The sequence below is a fragment of the Trachemys scripta genome, chromosome 3 (assembly GCF_013100865.1).
Source record: "Trachemys scripta elegans isolate TJP31775 chromosome 3, CAS_Tse_1.0, whole genome shotgun sequence".
Classification (NCBI taxonomy): domain Eukaryota; kingdom Metazoa; phylum Chordata; order Testudines; family Emydidae; genus Trachemys; species Trachemys scripta.
The window spans coordinates 7,165,307-7,182,275 of NC_048300.1; the positions used below are offsets into that span (position 1 = coordinate 7,165,307).

A 16,969-nucleotide genomic window follows, 5' to 3' on the forward strand; every position below is an offset into this window, starting at 1 on the left:
CTTCTGTACCATAATACACTGTATACAGAAAGGAGCAGAGAGAGATTGGAGTGCATTATGGTTTGTACGAGAGTGACTCAAACAGTTTACTGTGACGGCTGACATGGCTGAAAGCCCATGACTTGTAAGGTACAGTAACTCCTCACTTAAAGTCGTCCCAGTTAACGTTGTTTCGTTGTTACGTTGCTGATCCATTAAGGAACATGCTCGTTTAAAGTTGTGTAATGCTCCCTTCTAACGTCCTTTGGCAGCCGCCTTTGTCCACCGCTTGCAGGAAGAGCAGCCCGTTGCAGCTAGCTGGTGGGGGCTTGGAACCAGGGTGGACCGGCAGCCCCCCTATCAGCTCCCCTAAGTTCCCTGTGCAGCAGCTGCCTAGCAGGCTAGCAATTGCAGCTGTCCCTCCCCCCACTGCCATGTGCTGCTCCCCGAGACTCCTGCTTGTTGTGCGGGAGGAAGGGAAAGAAGAGGGGGGGTAATGTCAGGGTGTCACCCTCCCCCCTGCTCCCCGCTTACCCCATCTTCCATAGAGCGGGGGGACACACCAGGGCTCATGATGGCGGGAGCTTGCAGCAGCTGCTGTCTCAGCAAGCTGATCTAATTAACAAGGCAGTGTACTTAAAGGGGAAATGCGCATCTCTCTCACACACACAGTGTGTGTCTCTGTCTGTGATGCTCTCTCCCCTCCCTCCATTCCTGCTGCCTTGTAGAGTGTGAGAGTTAACCCTTGAGGGCTCAGCAAATTTCTAGTTCATCATTTAGCAGTAAGGGAAATATCCCACCCTCTGACTCCTCCACCTCAACCAAGCTTCACAATCATCATCACTGTGTACCAGTATTAAACTGTTTAAAACTTACACTGTGTTTATATATATATATATACACACACACACACACACACACACACGCACAGAATAAGTATACCAGACAAAAGACTATATTATAAATTCCCTGGAACCTAACCCCCCCGCCCCCTCATTTAGATTAATTCTTATGGGGAAATTAGATTCCCTTAACGTCGTTTCGCTTAAAGTTGCATTTTTCAGGAACATAACTACAACATTAAGTGAGGAGTTACTCTAATTAACAGTTTGCATGGCAAAGTTTTCACTAAACTCTTCTACTCACCACCCCCTGGAGTTGCATATGTGGCACTTCGCTAAACATGAGAAACACGGGAGAGAATCCCTTAACACAGTTTGTTCTGCAACTGTCAACTGGGATGGCTCATTTTGATGTACTGCCTAAAATAAACCCCTGCACTTCCCTCACATGCACACACAATGTTCTTCTGAAAATGCTCCCAACGAACCGGGCGGGGGGAGAAGTCAAACAAAACAACCGGGGTGAAGGGAAGGTGCACTCAGAGGAACTGAAAGGCACATCTTCTCCACACAGAAAGGAATGCCCATGTAAGGATAGTTTTCTCTCTCTCTCTCCTTAATATTGAAGGATGTTCTGGGCCATCTTAGGGAAAAGAAACGAATATGTTGCTGAATGAATATTACTTTAATAGCAGACCTTTCCGTTATTTGAAATTCTGTTAACCTTTTTTTGGCTTGCCTATCAGAAAGGATTCTTTTCTTGGCCTTTAATGTGCTTTTGCATAACAGAAACTATTAACATTTGTTTGAAGTTCTTATTTCAAAAATAGGTGCCGTTAGCAGGAATGAAAGGTGAAGTGACTATTAAAAATAGAAGGTCAAAGAGACAAAGCAGAAGGGAAATTCTCAATCTACAATTCTCTTGAAACAAAAATTCTTACCCCTTTCCAACACTGCAACATTTACACATATCACCATCAATAGGGCTCGTTTACTTTTTACCCTTTGGTCGCCTTCAACACTGAAAAAGACTTACATACAGCCTGATCCTGCAAAGGAATTTATGAGAGGCAGTGTGGTCCTATGGTTAGCACAGTAGATTGGGTTGTAGGAGTCCTGGAGTCTAGTCCTAGCTGTGCCACCAGCCTACCAAGTGACCTTGGGCAAGTCATTTCCTGTCTGTAAAATGGAAAGAATGATACTAACTTCCTTTGTAAAGCACTTTGAAATCTACTGATAGAAGAGCTAGGTGATATTATGCATAACTTCATGCACAGAGGAATTCCCATTGAAGTCAACTGCACTACACTCATGCTTCAAGTGAAGCTCGTGCTTTGGCAAGTCAGAGCCTAAGTTCCTATGGGCAAAAGCCATCATCTCTTGCCTGTCTCAAGTATTATACATGAGACAGGCAAGAGATGATGGCTCTTGAAGGTAAAGAATGGTCAACACATGGGGAAGCTTCAATTTCGGGTTGGCACAGCAGCTGGGTTTACAGCCCAAGGGAATATTTAAAGGCAACTAAATTCATGTCTTTGAATTATTTTTACAGCCAGTGCACGCCTAAAGACAGTTTTATTTTCAGTGGAGATTGTAACACCCCCACCACCACCTCCACTAATATCATGGAATTTCCCACAATCTTCTGCTTCCTCACACAAAAGACCCAGGTGAGGAGGAAGGGTATTACCTATGTGGCGTGTTTTCCTTTCCCCTCACCTCCAAGCTTATGGACACAGTCCACCAGGAATCCCCAGTTCCATGCAGGGGACAGCATTAGGGGACCATTATGATCCCCCTTGAACTACCTGGCCGTGGTATGGAACTGCTCCCCTGGAGGAGGGTTCCTGAGCTGTCCATAGGTGTGGGAGCACTTAGATGCCCTTTGCTTCCTTATCAGACATGCATGTAGATGTCTTACCTCTAGTAGACCCCAGATGGATCTCAGGAGATCTCTGGCTAGAAACCCACCCGCTCCTGACAGGAGAATTCAGTGGAAACCAGGCAACTTAAAACTCCCTGAGTTGCCATTCAGCTGCATAGGTTATTCCCACAGACAGGAGAAGTCAGTCCTTAGCTTGGGGCCTAATAGTAGCTGGCAGTGCATGGCAGACAAACACGTAATTAGCTTCCACCAAGTACATTCCCAGTTGTCTTCAGCCCTGGCTGAAGCTGATCTTACTCTAGTGAAAAGTTATTTCTGTGTTATTTGCAATATCGCTTTTTTGTGCGGAGATGCATGAAGATTAGTGAAGGGCTCCAACAGTTTGGGGATTTGGTCTCAATTAAGCACCCACAAACTTCAGATGTTTCTGAACCTCTTAAATCTAGAAAGTCAGCTGGGTGAACAATCTCTGGATCATGGTCTTCAGTCTTTCCTGCTTCTGGCATCAGTACGAGAGCAGTGAGCTGAATTCTCTCTTGCCCTGCATCCTACGTAGCCATTTACAGCAGCGTAAAGTGGATGTATTTTCACTTCGGGCCAGAGTCCCCTTTCGCTTATAATTATTTTACACCTGTGTAAATCCACTGACTTCAATGGTGTGAGAAAAGAACGAGGTTCTGCCACTCTACTGATTTCGTGCACAAACTTTGCACTGGCGTAAATGACTACACAAGCCGTCTCGGAAAACCTCTGCTTTTCTGCTTGCAGTCCAGGACAAAGTTCAGGGGTGTTGGAGAACAAAAGTGATGTAAAAAAATCAAAAATGTGAATTTCTTTTAACCCAAAAGGTTCTGGTTTACAATTTTAGGCAAGAGTTCAGGTTGGGGGGGTGGGGGGGAGAGGGAGGCAAGGGGGTGTTAATTGAAACATTCCTGATGAGAAGGCAGATGATTTTGAGAGTCCAGATGTCATCTTCATGGAATTCAAAAGTGAAGTAATTCATGTAGGGGCTATCTGGTCAACAGGATTTGCTGTCTGGTCAGGACTAGGTGTTAGGTGTGGTCTTTGAGATAAAGGCTAGTGAATTATCCAGTAAACCACCCACATGTATTTTGCCTCTAGAGATTAAACAGTTTGCTTTTATTTGAAATCTCACTATGCAATGGCACAGATGTATTCTTTGGGGGCACAGTTATGTAAGCCAGTTTGGGGTACCTTTTGCTGGAAGCCAAAAGAAAGAAAGATGAAACTGGCCCTTGTGTGTAGTTTCAGCTAGCTAACGGCAAAATCCCCAGTCACGTTGTCCTTGACATTAAATAATGCAAGGACAAGCTGTTCTAAAGCTGGGAAAGGATCTAATATTCTACCAGTCATACTCAGAGATGGAACCTTAGTCCCTTTCATATCAGCAGGGAGTTTGTGCACTAACTTTAGACTGTGTCAAAACTTTTCAGAAGTTTTCCCCACCAGTACTATAACCAGTTCAGCTCTAGCATAGACCAGCCTTGACATTTTAACCACTGCGTTATCTAACCTTACTCAGAGCATGTCTAGAGGAAATGGTGGTTAAAATGCCAGCACCCGTCAATGTTGTCTACACTAGTACTCCACCCCCTGCTAGCATTGGTGAAGCTGCAGCAGTGGAAAATTTCAGGGTAGAATTATCAAGAGCACCTACCTCTTTTCCCACAGAAGTAAAACTTCCTATAGAGCAGGCCAATGCTGAGTGCTTTTGAAAATCCCCTGCTTAAAGTCTCCTCTAGACAAGGCAATAGACAAGGTCAGCCATGAAAAAACAAACACGCGCTGAAGAAATATACAATCAGAACACAACTACACAGTGGTTGCTCACATTAACATAACGTGAATTCAAGTGTGGCAATTCACAGCTCTACTCCAACAAGTTGCAAATTCTCTCACAGGCCTTGGAAGGGAAGGGAATCATTGTAAGGCAGCAGCCTGGTCAAGAGCTTATTACTATTTCTGTGAGAAAACGACCTTTTTTCAAAATTACCCAATGAAACCGCACCAGAGTGGAAACAACCAGATGCTTCTATCAGACACTTTAATTCATGAACTCATTCTCACTTGAAAAAGGCAACAAAAAGCCCTCAGCATTATCTAGCTACACAAAGCGGGAATAGTCTCTCAAAAAGATCAGGCCAAATGATAAGGCCCTGTATTTGTGGACTTTTTTAAAAAAACACCTAAGCATGGATGCAACTGTCATTAAAATAAAACAGTGTGCAATCCACACTAAACGTGTCCTGATGGAAAATGCTCTCACTATGCATATCGGGAATCAGTCTAAAGCAGTGTTGCCAACTCTTGTGATTTTATCATGAGTCTCAGTCTATGCGGTGCTTTTCTTAAAGCCCCAGCTCCTGGAGGCATATGATTAGAGGACAATCTTTAAAAAGGGAAGCAAAGAGGACCAGGGAAATATAGACCAGTCAACCTAACCTCAATACCTTGAAAGATAGTGGAACAAATTATTAAACCATCAATTTGTAAGCATGTAAAAGATAGTAGAGTTATAAGAAATGGCCAACAAGAATTTGTCAAGAACAAATCATGTCAAACCAACCTAATTGCCTTCTTTGATAGGGATCCTGGAATAGTTGGTGGGGAGGCAGGGGGACGGAAGCTGCAGACATGATAGATCTTGATTTTAGTATGGCTTTTGACACAGTCCCTCATGACAGTCTCATAAGAAAACTAGGAAAATGTAGTTTAGATGAAGCTACAGTAAGGTGGGTGCATAACTGGCTGAAAGACCACACTCACAGAGTGGTTCACTGTCAAACAGAGGGCATACCTGGTGGGGTCACACAGGGATCTGTCCAGGGTCCGGTACTATTTAACATTTTCATTAATGATTTGGATAATGGAGTGGAGCATATGCTTCTAAAATTTGCAGGTAACATCAAGCTGGGCAGGGTTGCAAACACTTGGAGGGCAGGGTTAGAATTCAAAAGAACTTTGATAAGTTGGAGAATTGCTCTGAAATCAACTAGATGAAATTCAGTAATGAAAAGTGTGAAATACTAAACTTAGGAAGAAAAACCTCAAATGAACAGGCGAGGTGGTTCGTACTGAAGAAAAGGATTGAGGGTTATAGTGGATCACAAATGGAATCAGTCAACAATGTGATGCAGTTGCAAAATAGGGTAATATTCTAGGATGTATTAATAAGAGTATCGTATTTAAGACAAGGGAGGTAATTGTCCCACTTTACTCGGCACTAGGGAGGCCTCAGCAGGAGTACGGTGTCCAGTTTTGGGCCCCCCCTCTTTAGAAAAGATGTTAACAAATTAGAAAGATTCCAGAAGAGAGCCACAAAAATGACAAAAGGTTTAGAAAACCTGACCTATGAGGACAAGTTAGAAAAACGGGGCATGTTTAGTCTTGAGAAAAGAAGACCGGGGGGACGGGGACCCCATAAGTCTCCAAATACGTTAAGGGCTGCTATAAAGAGGATGGTGATCAATTGTTCTCCATGACCACTCAAGGTAGGACAAGCAGTAATCAGATTAGTCCACAGCAAGCGAGATTTAGGTTAGATATTTGGAAAAACTTTCTAACTAGAAGCACATTCAGCACCGGACAGGCTTCCAAGGGTAGTTCTGGAATCCCCATCACTGAAGGTTTTTAACAACAGGCCACTGGTTCTCAACCAGGGGTACAAGTACCCCTCAGGGTACGCAGAGGTCTTCCGGGGATACATCAACTCATCTAGATATTTGCCTAGTTTTACAACAGGCTACAGAAAATGCACTAGCAAAATCAGTACAAACAAATTTCATGCAATGACTTGTTTATGCCGCTCTACATACTGTACAAGGAAATGTAAGTACACTATTTATATTCCAATCCATTTATTTTATAATGATATGGTAAAAATGAGAAAGGAAGCAATTTTTCAGTAACACTGACACTTCCTGTATTTTTAGGTCTGTTTTTGTAAGCAAGTAGTTTTTAAGTGAGGTGAAACTGGGGTAATACCACAAATCAGATTCCTGAAAGGGGTACAATAGTCTGGAAAGGTTGAGAGACACTGGGTTAGATAAATACCTGTCAGAGATGGTCCAGTCATATTTGGCCTGACTCAGCACAAGGGGCTGGACTAGCTGATGTCTCAAGGTCCATCCAGCCCAACTTCTCTGATTCTATAATCTTGGTTATCACTTAAAAAAAAAAATTCAAATCCTCACAGGTTCAGAGAAGCTTGAAAGTATCCCTCAAGAGCAACCAAAAGACTCAGAAACCAGAAGGCAAATATAAAGAACTCCAAGTTTATTGTTTTGTTTTCTTAAAAATCTCATAATTCTTGGGGACCTGGCTCATGACTGACAGATATCTACGCAACTCAATCCAGTTCAAGTGACAGTTCACTGAAAGATTTTATTTTTCCTTTAGACAATTTTCCTGCTACAAAACATGTATCAGCTCGCAATTTAGAGAGCTGAAGACAGATGAAACGGAGCAAACAAAGTGGCCTGGGGCAGATGACTGCCTTAAAAGCATGAAACCGCTAAAAGAAGTCAATAATGGGGGAAAGGATGTGTCACAGCTATGCTACCTGTCCCCATCCTGGTCTCTCAGAGCATGCCCTCAGGTGTCGGGCCTCTGACCTGTACCTCTTCTAGAGTGGTATTCTGCGGTTCTTTCACTCTTAGGTCAGACCAGAGCTTACAGCTCCCTGTGTATGAACACTGCTTACCCAGCAGATACCACTGGGTGTGGCACCTGTGGTTCTTCCCTTCAGGAGTCCGTGACCAGTGGTGAACAGAGAGACTAGATGGCCTTCTTAATAGCAAAGTGTTGTTTAATTTTACCAATAGCAACAAAGTATTTAAACCTACACAGGTCTATCTTACCTAGAGCCCTACCACCACTCCGTGATGGAGGCCTAGGCAGGCCTAGCTTCCTCAGAGAACTCAACAGGTGCCAGTATCCGGCTGGTTTCCGTGACATCAGCACCCTGATAACTTCTCCAATCTTCAAAGAGTCCCTTAAAATTCAGCCACAGTCCCTCATTTCTTCTCATTTCCTGAGCTTTTGTCCTTCTTGACCAAACCAGGCCAGTAAGACAACTGCACCCAGGAGATAGTCTTCACAGCTAATCGTTGTCTCTTAACAACCCTTAAGTGTTTACTGAGGAGTGGCATATCTTGAGCCATTGTTTCCTCCCTGCCTGCTTTTCCTTATAGCCCACTATTAAACTGATATATTCAGACAGTGAACATCCCAATAACCAGGTCATCCAGCAGCCTCCATACAGTGCTACAGTGCAACTCCATGTTCATCACATAAAGAAAGAAAGTAATTCAGATGGTGAGATGTGACTGAGTTTCACTTAGCAGGAATTTCTGGAACAATCTGGTATATTTCACTATTCAGAGACGACTTAGCCATGATGGAACAAGAGAAATTTTCACCTGTACCTCCCTCACTACCACCAGGAAGCCATCCCACTGCTACATAAGGAGACTTTATAACCAGGATTCTGAAAAGGAATGTGTGATTTTGGTGGTTCTGTTTTTTAAAGGGAGGCCTTGATCTTCAGGAAATGCTGAGCACCTGCCTTTTGGAAATCAGACCCCTTTAAACTATTTTAATTAGGGCTTGTAACTGGGTGCACTCACCACTACGCGCCCCCTCGGGGCCAGGCATGGCACAGCAGCTCCCTGCTGGATTAGCATCCCCTGTCAAAAGTCACTCCATCAGTTTCTCTGCCTGGTAACTTGTCCGGGGACTCGGCCCTTCAGCTAGGGCAATTTTTAGTCCATCCCAACAGGGAACACAGCGGTCCACACTAGAAATCCCCGAAGATGTCTTTCGCAAAAACAGAACCATCTTCCCCTTTAGCACTCTTTTTCAGCCTCTTCCCTGTCTGATCAGGGGCTCTCCCAGCCTTCCCTCCCTGGAGAGCTTTTCTCCTGCTATAGTAGCAGTTTCCTGGGCTTTCCCCCTTTCACTGACACTTCCTTCCCTGAGCTTCTTGCCTTTATAGGAATCTCCCTCCAGCTTTTTCCCCAGGTGGGCTTTATCGCTACTTAAGCCAGGCTCCTTCTACACAGGAATCATCAGATTGCTGTCAGGTGGGGGCCATTTTGTAATCAGGCAACCTGAGTTCCAGGCTCTCCAGTCCACGGGGCAAACCCACACTGTTACAGTGCCCTAAAATGGGGGTGCTCCACATCACCGGTCACTTTTCAAAATTCTGCCTTATACAATGAGAAGGGGGGTGAGGTAATATCTTTTATTGGACCAACTAGTGGTGGTGAAAGAGTCAAGCTCTTGAGCTACACAGAGTGCTTCTTCGAGTGCAGAACTTGGTCCCACAAAAGATATCATCTCACGCACCTTGTCTCTCTAATATCCAGGGACCAACATGGCTACAACAACGCTGCAAACTGACTATCTTATGACTGTTTGTGGGTGATGACAAATTAGTTGGGGGACTCAGTTCAGATCCTACTGGGAAACATCCATTTCACAAAACCACCGTCACAACCTGGACAAATTGGCACATCTGTTGGCATTGTTGGCAAAGGCACCAGGGAGCAAAGAGGCCTGGAGATTCAGCCATTCACTCTTTAAGGCCCTTATTCAGGATGGCACTTAAGGACATGCCTAACTTTAAAGACATGCTTAAATTCCATCAACGTCACTTAGGGTATGTCTACACTACGCAGTTGTCACCAAAACTTTTGTCTTTGGTGGGTACTTTAAAAAGCCCCCCCACAAAAGACAAAAGTTTTGCCAACGCAAGCAGCAGTGTGAACACGGCTTTGTCGGCAGGGGGCCTAAAGTTGTGGTGAAGGCACGGTGACAAAGCAGAGCCGTTGGCGAGCGCTGCTGCTGCCTATGCTGTCCTATGGCTAAACAGAGCACTTCCTTCTCCTGGGCTGTCAGTCCAGGACCTTGAACAAGCACTAAATAAACGAACAAGTAATTTCTCACAAGGCTTAACAAGCTCCCTGCAGAAAAGGTCACATATCAGGCTCTGACCTGATGCCCGCCCTGGTTTCTGACAATATATTCCCATAGCCTGGAGTCCACGGACTACAGCAACACATCAGGTTAGGATCAGAGTCACGTGCAACGGCAGTTTCATTCCAGAGGTGTGGAGGACGAACGCTTTTTGGTTTCATTGTATGCTCCTTTAAGTTTGCTTTGAGTTTCTCGGTTCGAATTAACCCAAAGTTCAGCTGACAACTTTTTATGTTGCTCCAGCCACAATAAAGGGGCCTTAAAGGAGGTGGAAGACTGGAGCCTCCCCAGCCAGCAGACGGCTGGCATAAAGACACAGCCCTTGCTCCCAACTGCCCACCCAGTCGTGGGGGAGGGATCAGAGACATGTCAGGGACATGGCCAGAGTGCCCTTTGCTACAGCTATTCTCTGCTTCCAATGTCCCATAGTGGGCCATGGGCACAGGTGATGCATGTGGGGGACATGCGGGGTCACGTGTCTCCCCCCAGATTTGCTGCTTGGTTTGTACTGAGCATGCTCACACAGACTGAGCATGCTCAGTAACACTGCTGAAGCCAGCTGCCCTCACTCTGCCCCTCTCCCCCATCCCCCTACTATCGGCAGGCACGGATTGTCTCTGGCCATGGGAAGCAGAGCGTAATTTAGATCAGCCCTGAGGTTGTTCTAACTTACACCCTGGGCCTGGTAGACCCTTGCATGGGCCCAGAATAAAGGGATTGCAAATGGCATACAGTAATTTAGTCACTTTTCTCCTCCAACCCTACCCAAATGCAGGAACGATGTAACCAAGCATCAGATTGTAAGTCACTTTTCACAGTAAGCTCTCTGAGACAGGGACTTTGTGTTTGTACACTGCCCAGCACAATGGGGCCTCACTCTTGGTTGGCTCTTATATACAAGCAGAATAAACATGATTAATAATAATTAATAATCAATAATCAGGCTCAGAGCCCTCCTCTGGCCCACGAAGGTCAAAAAGGCAGTGGAACTCAGCTATCCTTTCTGTAAAAGCGGCCTGAATTTTGGATTCATAACAAGACACGGAACCTGACAAAGCTTGCCAGCTTGGCCTTGACTCAGAGTTCGTTCTGAACCCTCAACATGGCTCAAGTTAGAGCAAAACTACCAAGAGGCCCTGTCCTGCAACCCTTAATCATGTGAGTGGCTCCGTTTGCTCGGATGAGCCTACTCACATGAGTAAGGGCTGCAGAACTGGGCCCGGCATTTCCTAACCGCTGTTCCCAAACCACAGGCAATTAAAACAATCCCGGGGGAAGAGTTTTCCCCCTTTTCTCCTGTACACGAGGCCAGCACCCAACTGTCAGGACTCAGAAACCTGCCCCAAAACACTGGAATCATCGCAATCCAAAGGAGGGTGTCACACTCCTCCCATCTCCCGTAAAACACACATAAGAGTCAGGCTGATGAGCAAGGGGGAAAAATCCCAAGTGCAGGATTTTGGAACCTGTGATTTGTCTCCCTCTCCAGGAGAGTCTTAGAAACAATAAATATTGCTACAGGTAACGAGACACTTCTAAAATTCTCCCTAACCTCCAATCCACTGCACAGTGCAGAGCAGATCCTGGATGCACTCAGTTACGCTCCAACACCACAGACGTGGGTCTGATCTCTATTACACCAGTGTGACTCCACTGACTCCTGATTTAACACCAGCCTGAGGAGGGAGCCAGCCAGGCACCCCAGCTACACATTTCTTTCTGGGCACAGAAAATGCATGTTGTGACTTTGGATTCCCATCCATTTGCACGGAATGCATTTTGGAAGTTCCACGCAACTGTCTAGGGGAGAATATGATGCATGGGAACACACTTTATACAATACTTGTAAGCCCTAGTAAGAAAATATAGCCACAAGTGATGGGTACACCTTTTTTTAATTCATACATCGTGTTTCTTCCATGATACATCAATAATACCTAACTTTTATATAATATTTTTCATCAGTTGATCTCAAAGTACTTTACAAAGGAGGTCAGTATCATTTCCCCATTTTACAGATGGGGAAACTGAGGCACAGGGCGGGACCGTGACTTGCCCCAGGTGAGTGGCAACATTAGGGATAGAATTCAGGTCCCCTGAGTCCCAGTTCAGTCCTCTAGGCAGTAGGCCACACACAGTAAAGATAGTTACCCTTGGTTACCAGTCTCCCCAAGTCCTTTCCTAGGGACAGCTTGCAATCCTCAGCTATTCTCTAGCCTATTTTCCTAAGACTCTTCTAGGTAGACTGAAGTACTTACATGCAAACACAGAGAGAGAAACTAGACTCAGTCCAAACCTTAGAAATGAACAGTGAATATTTACATTTGTAGTGGGGAAGTGTTAGGGACAGAAACTCATTTCACATTTTATTGGGCTTCAGGGGTGTTGTAAAAATCTTGTACTGTCAGGCTGATCTACACAGTCCTATGAGCTCTCTGTCAGTTCTGCCAGCTCTCCCTGGGAAAGAGTCCCACAGTGATGTCTCAGGCAACAGCGCTGCTGAAGTCTCGGGGGAAAGGTGGGTGAAAAGAACAGCTCGGAAAACTGAGAAAAGCAGAAGAGATCAAAGGAGAAAATGTAAAGCAAGGGAAAAATTGAACATGTATTAAATAGGGCTTAGATGATTCAAACATTGTGTTGTTTTAATATTGTCATACTTGGATCTAAAAGGCATTATGAGAACTGAGACTGCTTCCACGTCTCCATGTCAACCCCAGGACAGCTGGGTACTTAAGCACTTGCGTAACTTTAAGCACATGAATAATCCCAGTGAAGTCATTGAGACTAATGTGTTTAAAGTCAGACACACCTGCTTAAATACTTCACTGAGTTAGGGCCTCTGTCCTTAATTTTAAAACTTACATTAACTTTATATTAAAACAGACACTATAAACACCATAGGGCTAGGCTGAAATCATCTTACTCACACTGAGTAGGCTACAATGGAGCTACTTATGGTATAAGGCATGAGTCAACATAAGGGTGCTATAATCTAGCCCATTGCTTGTGTCTGATCCCATTTTCCAAATAATTGCACAACTTTTGCACAGATTAAAAAATCATTAAAATATAATATGTAGAAATTCCGCCACATACAACCAAGTTAAAACATACAGGCTATTATCAGTCGGTGGAATTTTCAACAGTAGCTAAGTGAATTAGGGGCATAAGTCCCATTGGAAAGTCAATGGGATCTGTGTTCCTCAGTCACTTGAGAGCTTTTGAAAATCCCACCTATTGCGACCTGAATGCACAATGTACCTGCGCTCAGCTCCATCTTGCCACCTTGCTGATGTATATACCGGGGTGCATGTGTGACGCTCAATGATATTTCTCATTTCTCAGATCAGTTTTCAAGCAACACTGACTACGGATGCTGCTAGACACTCACCAAAACTGAATGAAGACAAAAACAGGGTCAGCGGTGACAAAATTTATTAGTACCTGGTGCAGAACATTCTGAACAATTTAAACAAAGTATGGTCATGCTTCTCTCTTATCTCAGTACAGATCTCTACGGCATGTTCTGCCTTTGTTCCACATATGGAGTTCCCTTTGACATCAGTGGGAAAACTGTGCATTCAACCAGTGCAAAATATGCAACAGAAATCCACACTACAGATCACAGAGAATTTTGCCCTACATTTGCACTTTAAAATAGACTTGGTATTCCCCTTTTCCACATGATCTAATAACTGCTGTATAGTAATGCTGTGCAATATTAAGCAGCTGCTATGTTCCATCTCAGAGGTGGCTGCATTTCAGTGGTTTTAGGTTATGCAATTGATATAGAGAGAGGGTAAATCCTGGTTACTTTTAAGTCAATAGCAAAGCTCTCAAAGCAAAGGAGAACGTTGGGATCTTTCTGTAAGAAAGTCATTTATAAAAGTGGAAGATATCTGCATATATTTATATTTAAGATGTTTTCTGTCTTTTCTGATCCTACATTGATCTCTCAAAGTAGAAAGAGCAATGAATATGTTTAAGAAGAAATAGCTTTAATTAAAAAACAATAAGAGCAAAGAAACATCTAAATAGTTTAGGGGCACTAAGTCCAAAATTACAATAATCCTTCAAAACGTGGCTGTACACGTAATAAATAAAATACTGCATTCAACCATTATTCAGGGTGTTTACAGCCTTTCCTAAATACTACAAACTACCTAGTTCTTTACTTTATACAGTTAAACACTATGAACATTAATGTTCCCATCAGACCAAATTTAAGCCATTGTACTGCACTTAAAGAAAAATAGCCTTGCACAGTTTTTGCTTACACCGGCATATTTTACATGCAAATATTAATCACGTGTTATAGCTTGATAAGAATATTGTGTGGTATTTTCACACTCCAGTCGTTTTATAGCTGGCTGAAAAAATGAACCAGGAGATGGTCAATGAGCAGCTGAAATCGAATGTCACTCCTCCAGAAATCATTTCAATACAAAATGGCACACTGAGCTGCTTCAAGTTTCTAACAAATCCTCTAACATATGATCATAATTGCCCCAGCTTTCCTGCAGGTTTCAAAAGCCCACTGACTGCAATGCCATCTATTTCACTCTCCAAAAGCCAAACATTTCATTATTTCCCACCTATTATCTCCCATTTCATTATCTCCCTTGAAAAAAGTATACAGTGTTACTCTATAACTCACTGAACATGACTGCATGAACTGCAATCATAATAGACAACATATGAATTGACATGGAATTTCTTTTATCTAAAGGTGGGTAAAGTGCTATAAACCGACTTTCACCTCATTAAGACCAACTGCACAGAGAGGATTAAATAAGTCTAACTGAATACCTTTTCAGCTAGTATTATACAACTGCAGCTCAACTGAACACAATTATATCCGCAACTCATGCAAATGCACTCAGAAAGTTTCTCTCCTGTCACATCAGTGCAAACATCTAACATTCACAACGTCCCCATGTGGCAATCAATGTTGACAAGTGAACCCATGGAACTAGTAAAACATATGGAGAAGATCACATTTTAAAATAAACTAATAGAGAAGTCAGCTTGACAACTGAATATTTTACGTTTCACGGTCACCTTGTGATTAAAGCAAAGGCTGTTCAAATCAAATGAAGCTCACCAAAAGCTAAAGTATGAACATTCATTTTAAATGACAATCTAACAAGGTTTTAGATTTGTCTCTTAATAAGGATTTTTAAAGCACCTTAAACATGATGTATGCAATTCTAACCTTACGTTGTATCAGAGAGATGTTATTTTTAAAGAGCACTAATTTTCTTCCTAACGTAGTCAATATGTATTCACCAATCATGTAATTTCAGAGACTAGTTTAAGAGAGTGGTTGAATGCACAGTTCTTCTGGAGACCTGGGTTTTAGCCTGCTTAGATCACAAGCGAAATGAGGACAGCGATCTCAGTCCAGGTAGTTTCCTCTGCACATTTGACTACCCCATTTTTCCATGATTGGTTATGTCATCTCAGGAAAGGCCCAGGACTGGGAACCTTGAGGAGTGGGATTGTGTTGGTGCTCAGATCTGAGGCTGTGGAAATTGAACAGGCACTGAGTTTAAAGTGGACTGTCAATCTCACTGAGGACTGCAGAAATTCAAAAACAGATTTGAAAAAGGCACATACAAAGCAAAATGTGAAGATTCCCACAGCACCATAAGCACAAGTGATGGGATCTCACTAATACTAATCAAAACTGGAGGAACTGAAAGCAATGTCTAAGTCATGCCAAAAAGTCGCCTTTTATTAGTTATTGTTACATTCACAGCAAGTGAGGAGTGTTAATGCATATAGCATAAGGTGAAGTTATAGTCTATGTAGAGGAATGTGAAAGATATTGTCCATCTTTTCACTGTGCTGAAGGAAACCCAGGTGGTTATGTGCACAGCTACCGAGGTGGAGGTAAGTGCAGGAGACAGAATGTTACATATAAACATATTTATGGAGTGAGACCAGCTACAACAACTTTTCCTCACTTTCTTTCCTAGGTGTCATGCTAGAGGTCACTTTAGCAGCACACCTGCCAGTAAATGACCCTGATTAGCGAAAATCTTTAGCTATTCGGTACAACTCAGCTGTAGGAGCTGGTCTCTTGGACTCCAGGAGGTGACAGTGACTTCTTGGAGACCACCAAGAGCCCGACCGGTGCTGAATGCACAGCTACAGATCTAACACATTCACGCACACAAAAGCCAGCGAAAAGGGGTTGGATTGAATACCTGAACAGCCACGGATCGTGACCCTTCTCTGGGGATACCTGCCATTGAACTAACACACCCGGAGAGCCCCTCCTTCCCCCGCAGGGGAGCAGACCCCCTAGAATGAACTCCATCCCCGGCCCCGGGGATCACCCACTCACCCCCCGAGACACGGCCCCCGGAGGGATAATCGATGGCCGCGCCAGGGGCTGGGGACTCACCGGATCGCCCAGCCCAGCTGGAGAGGGAAGCCAGGAGCAGCGTGAGCGAGCCCACGAGGCAGAGCCGAGCCAGCAGCAGCTCCCTCCTTCTCCGGCGAGCCTGGCTCCGGTGCCGGTTCCCGGGCGGCAGCGGCAGCAGCATCTCCGGCCGGGAGACCCGAGCCCCGGCCACCGCCGGCGGCGGGACTGGCTGCCGCCGCTTCTCCGTCTCCACCGCCGCCTCCATGGGCTGGCGAGGCGGCCCAGGCGCCAGGAGGGGACGGGGGGCTGCGGGGCGCGCTGGGGGCGCTGCCAGGCGCGGAGCTGCAAGGGGGGGACCCCCCGCTCGGCTCGGCGCGGCGCGGCGCAGGCGGCTGCCTGGCCCCTACTCCATGCCGCGCCGGGGTGCAGGGGCAGCGGCCCGGGGAGCGGCGGCGGCGGGCGGTGCCATGGATGGGGAGCCGAGGGCAGCAGCAGCCGGAGTCGAGCCCCCAGCCCGTGTGCAGCCGCTTGCTCAGCCAGCCCGGCGAGGGGCGGAGGAGGGAGACACACACACGCGGGCAGGGGAGGGGGAGGCGGCCAGGAGCCACCCGACGCTTTCCGATCCGCCCCGAGTGCCTTCGCCGCGGTCCCCCGCTTCCCCCAGCCCTGGGCTGGCGGCCGGGGCTCCGGGGGGAGCCGCGCTGCAAGCGAGGGGCGCCCCCCCCGGGCTGGTCCCCGGGCACTGGGGTGGAGGAGTGTGTGTGTGTTTGGGGGTCCCCCATACACCACCCCCGCCCCACGCACCCCAGCCCAGCCAGCCTCTCCCCTGGAGGGGGCGGCCCAGGGCGACCAGAGGGCCCCATAGTATCAGGGCCATGCTGATATTAGGGG

At 45.4% G+C, this 16,969-nt stretch overlaps 1 protein-coding gene across 2 annotated transcripts in view; it reads right to left on the reverse strand.

Annotated features, from left to right (window-relative positions):
- SLC24A3 (solute carrier family 24 member 3) overlaps window positions 1-16,375 on the reverse strand; it is a 331,311-nt gene extending 314,936 nt beyond the window's left edge. For both annotated transcript variants that reach the window (XM_034764053.1, XM_034764052.1), the window contains exon 1: window positions 16,118-16,375. In XM_034764053.1, coding sequence (XP_034619944.1) covers window positions 16,118-16,343 — 226 coding nt within the window. In that variant the 5' untranslated portion in view covers window positions 16,344-16,375. The remainder of the gene's footprint in view (window positions 1-16,117) is intronic.
- Between the last annotated feature and the right edge of the window lie 594 nt (window positions 16,376-16,969).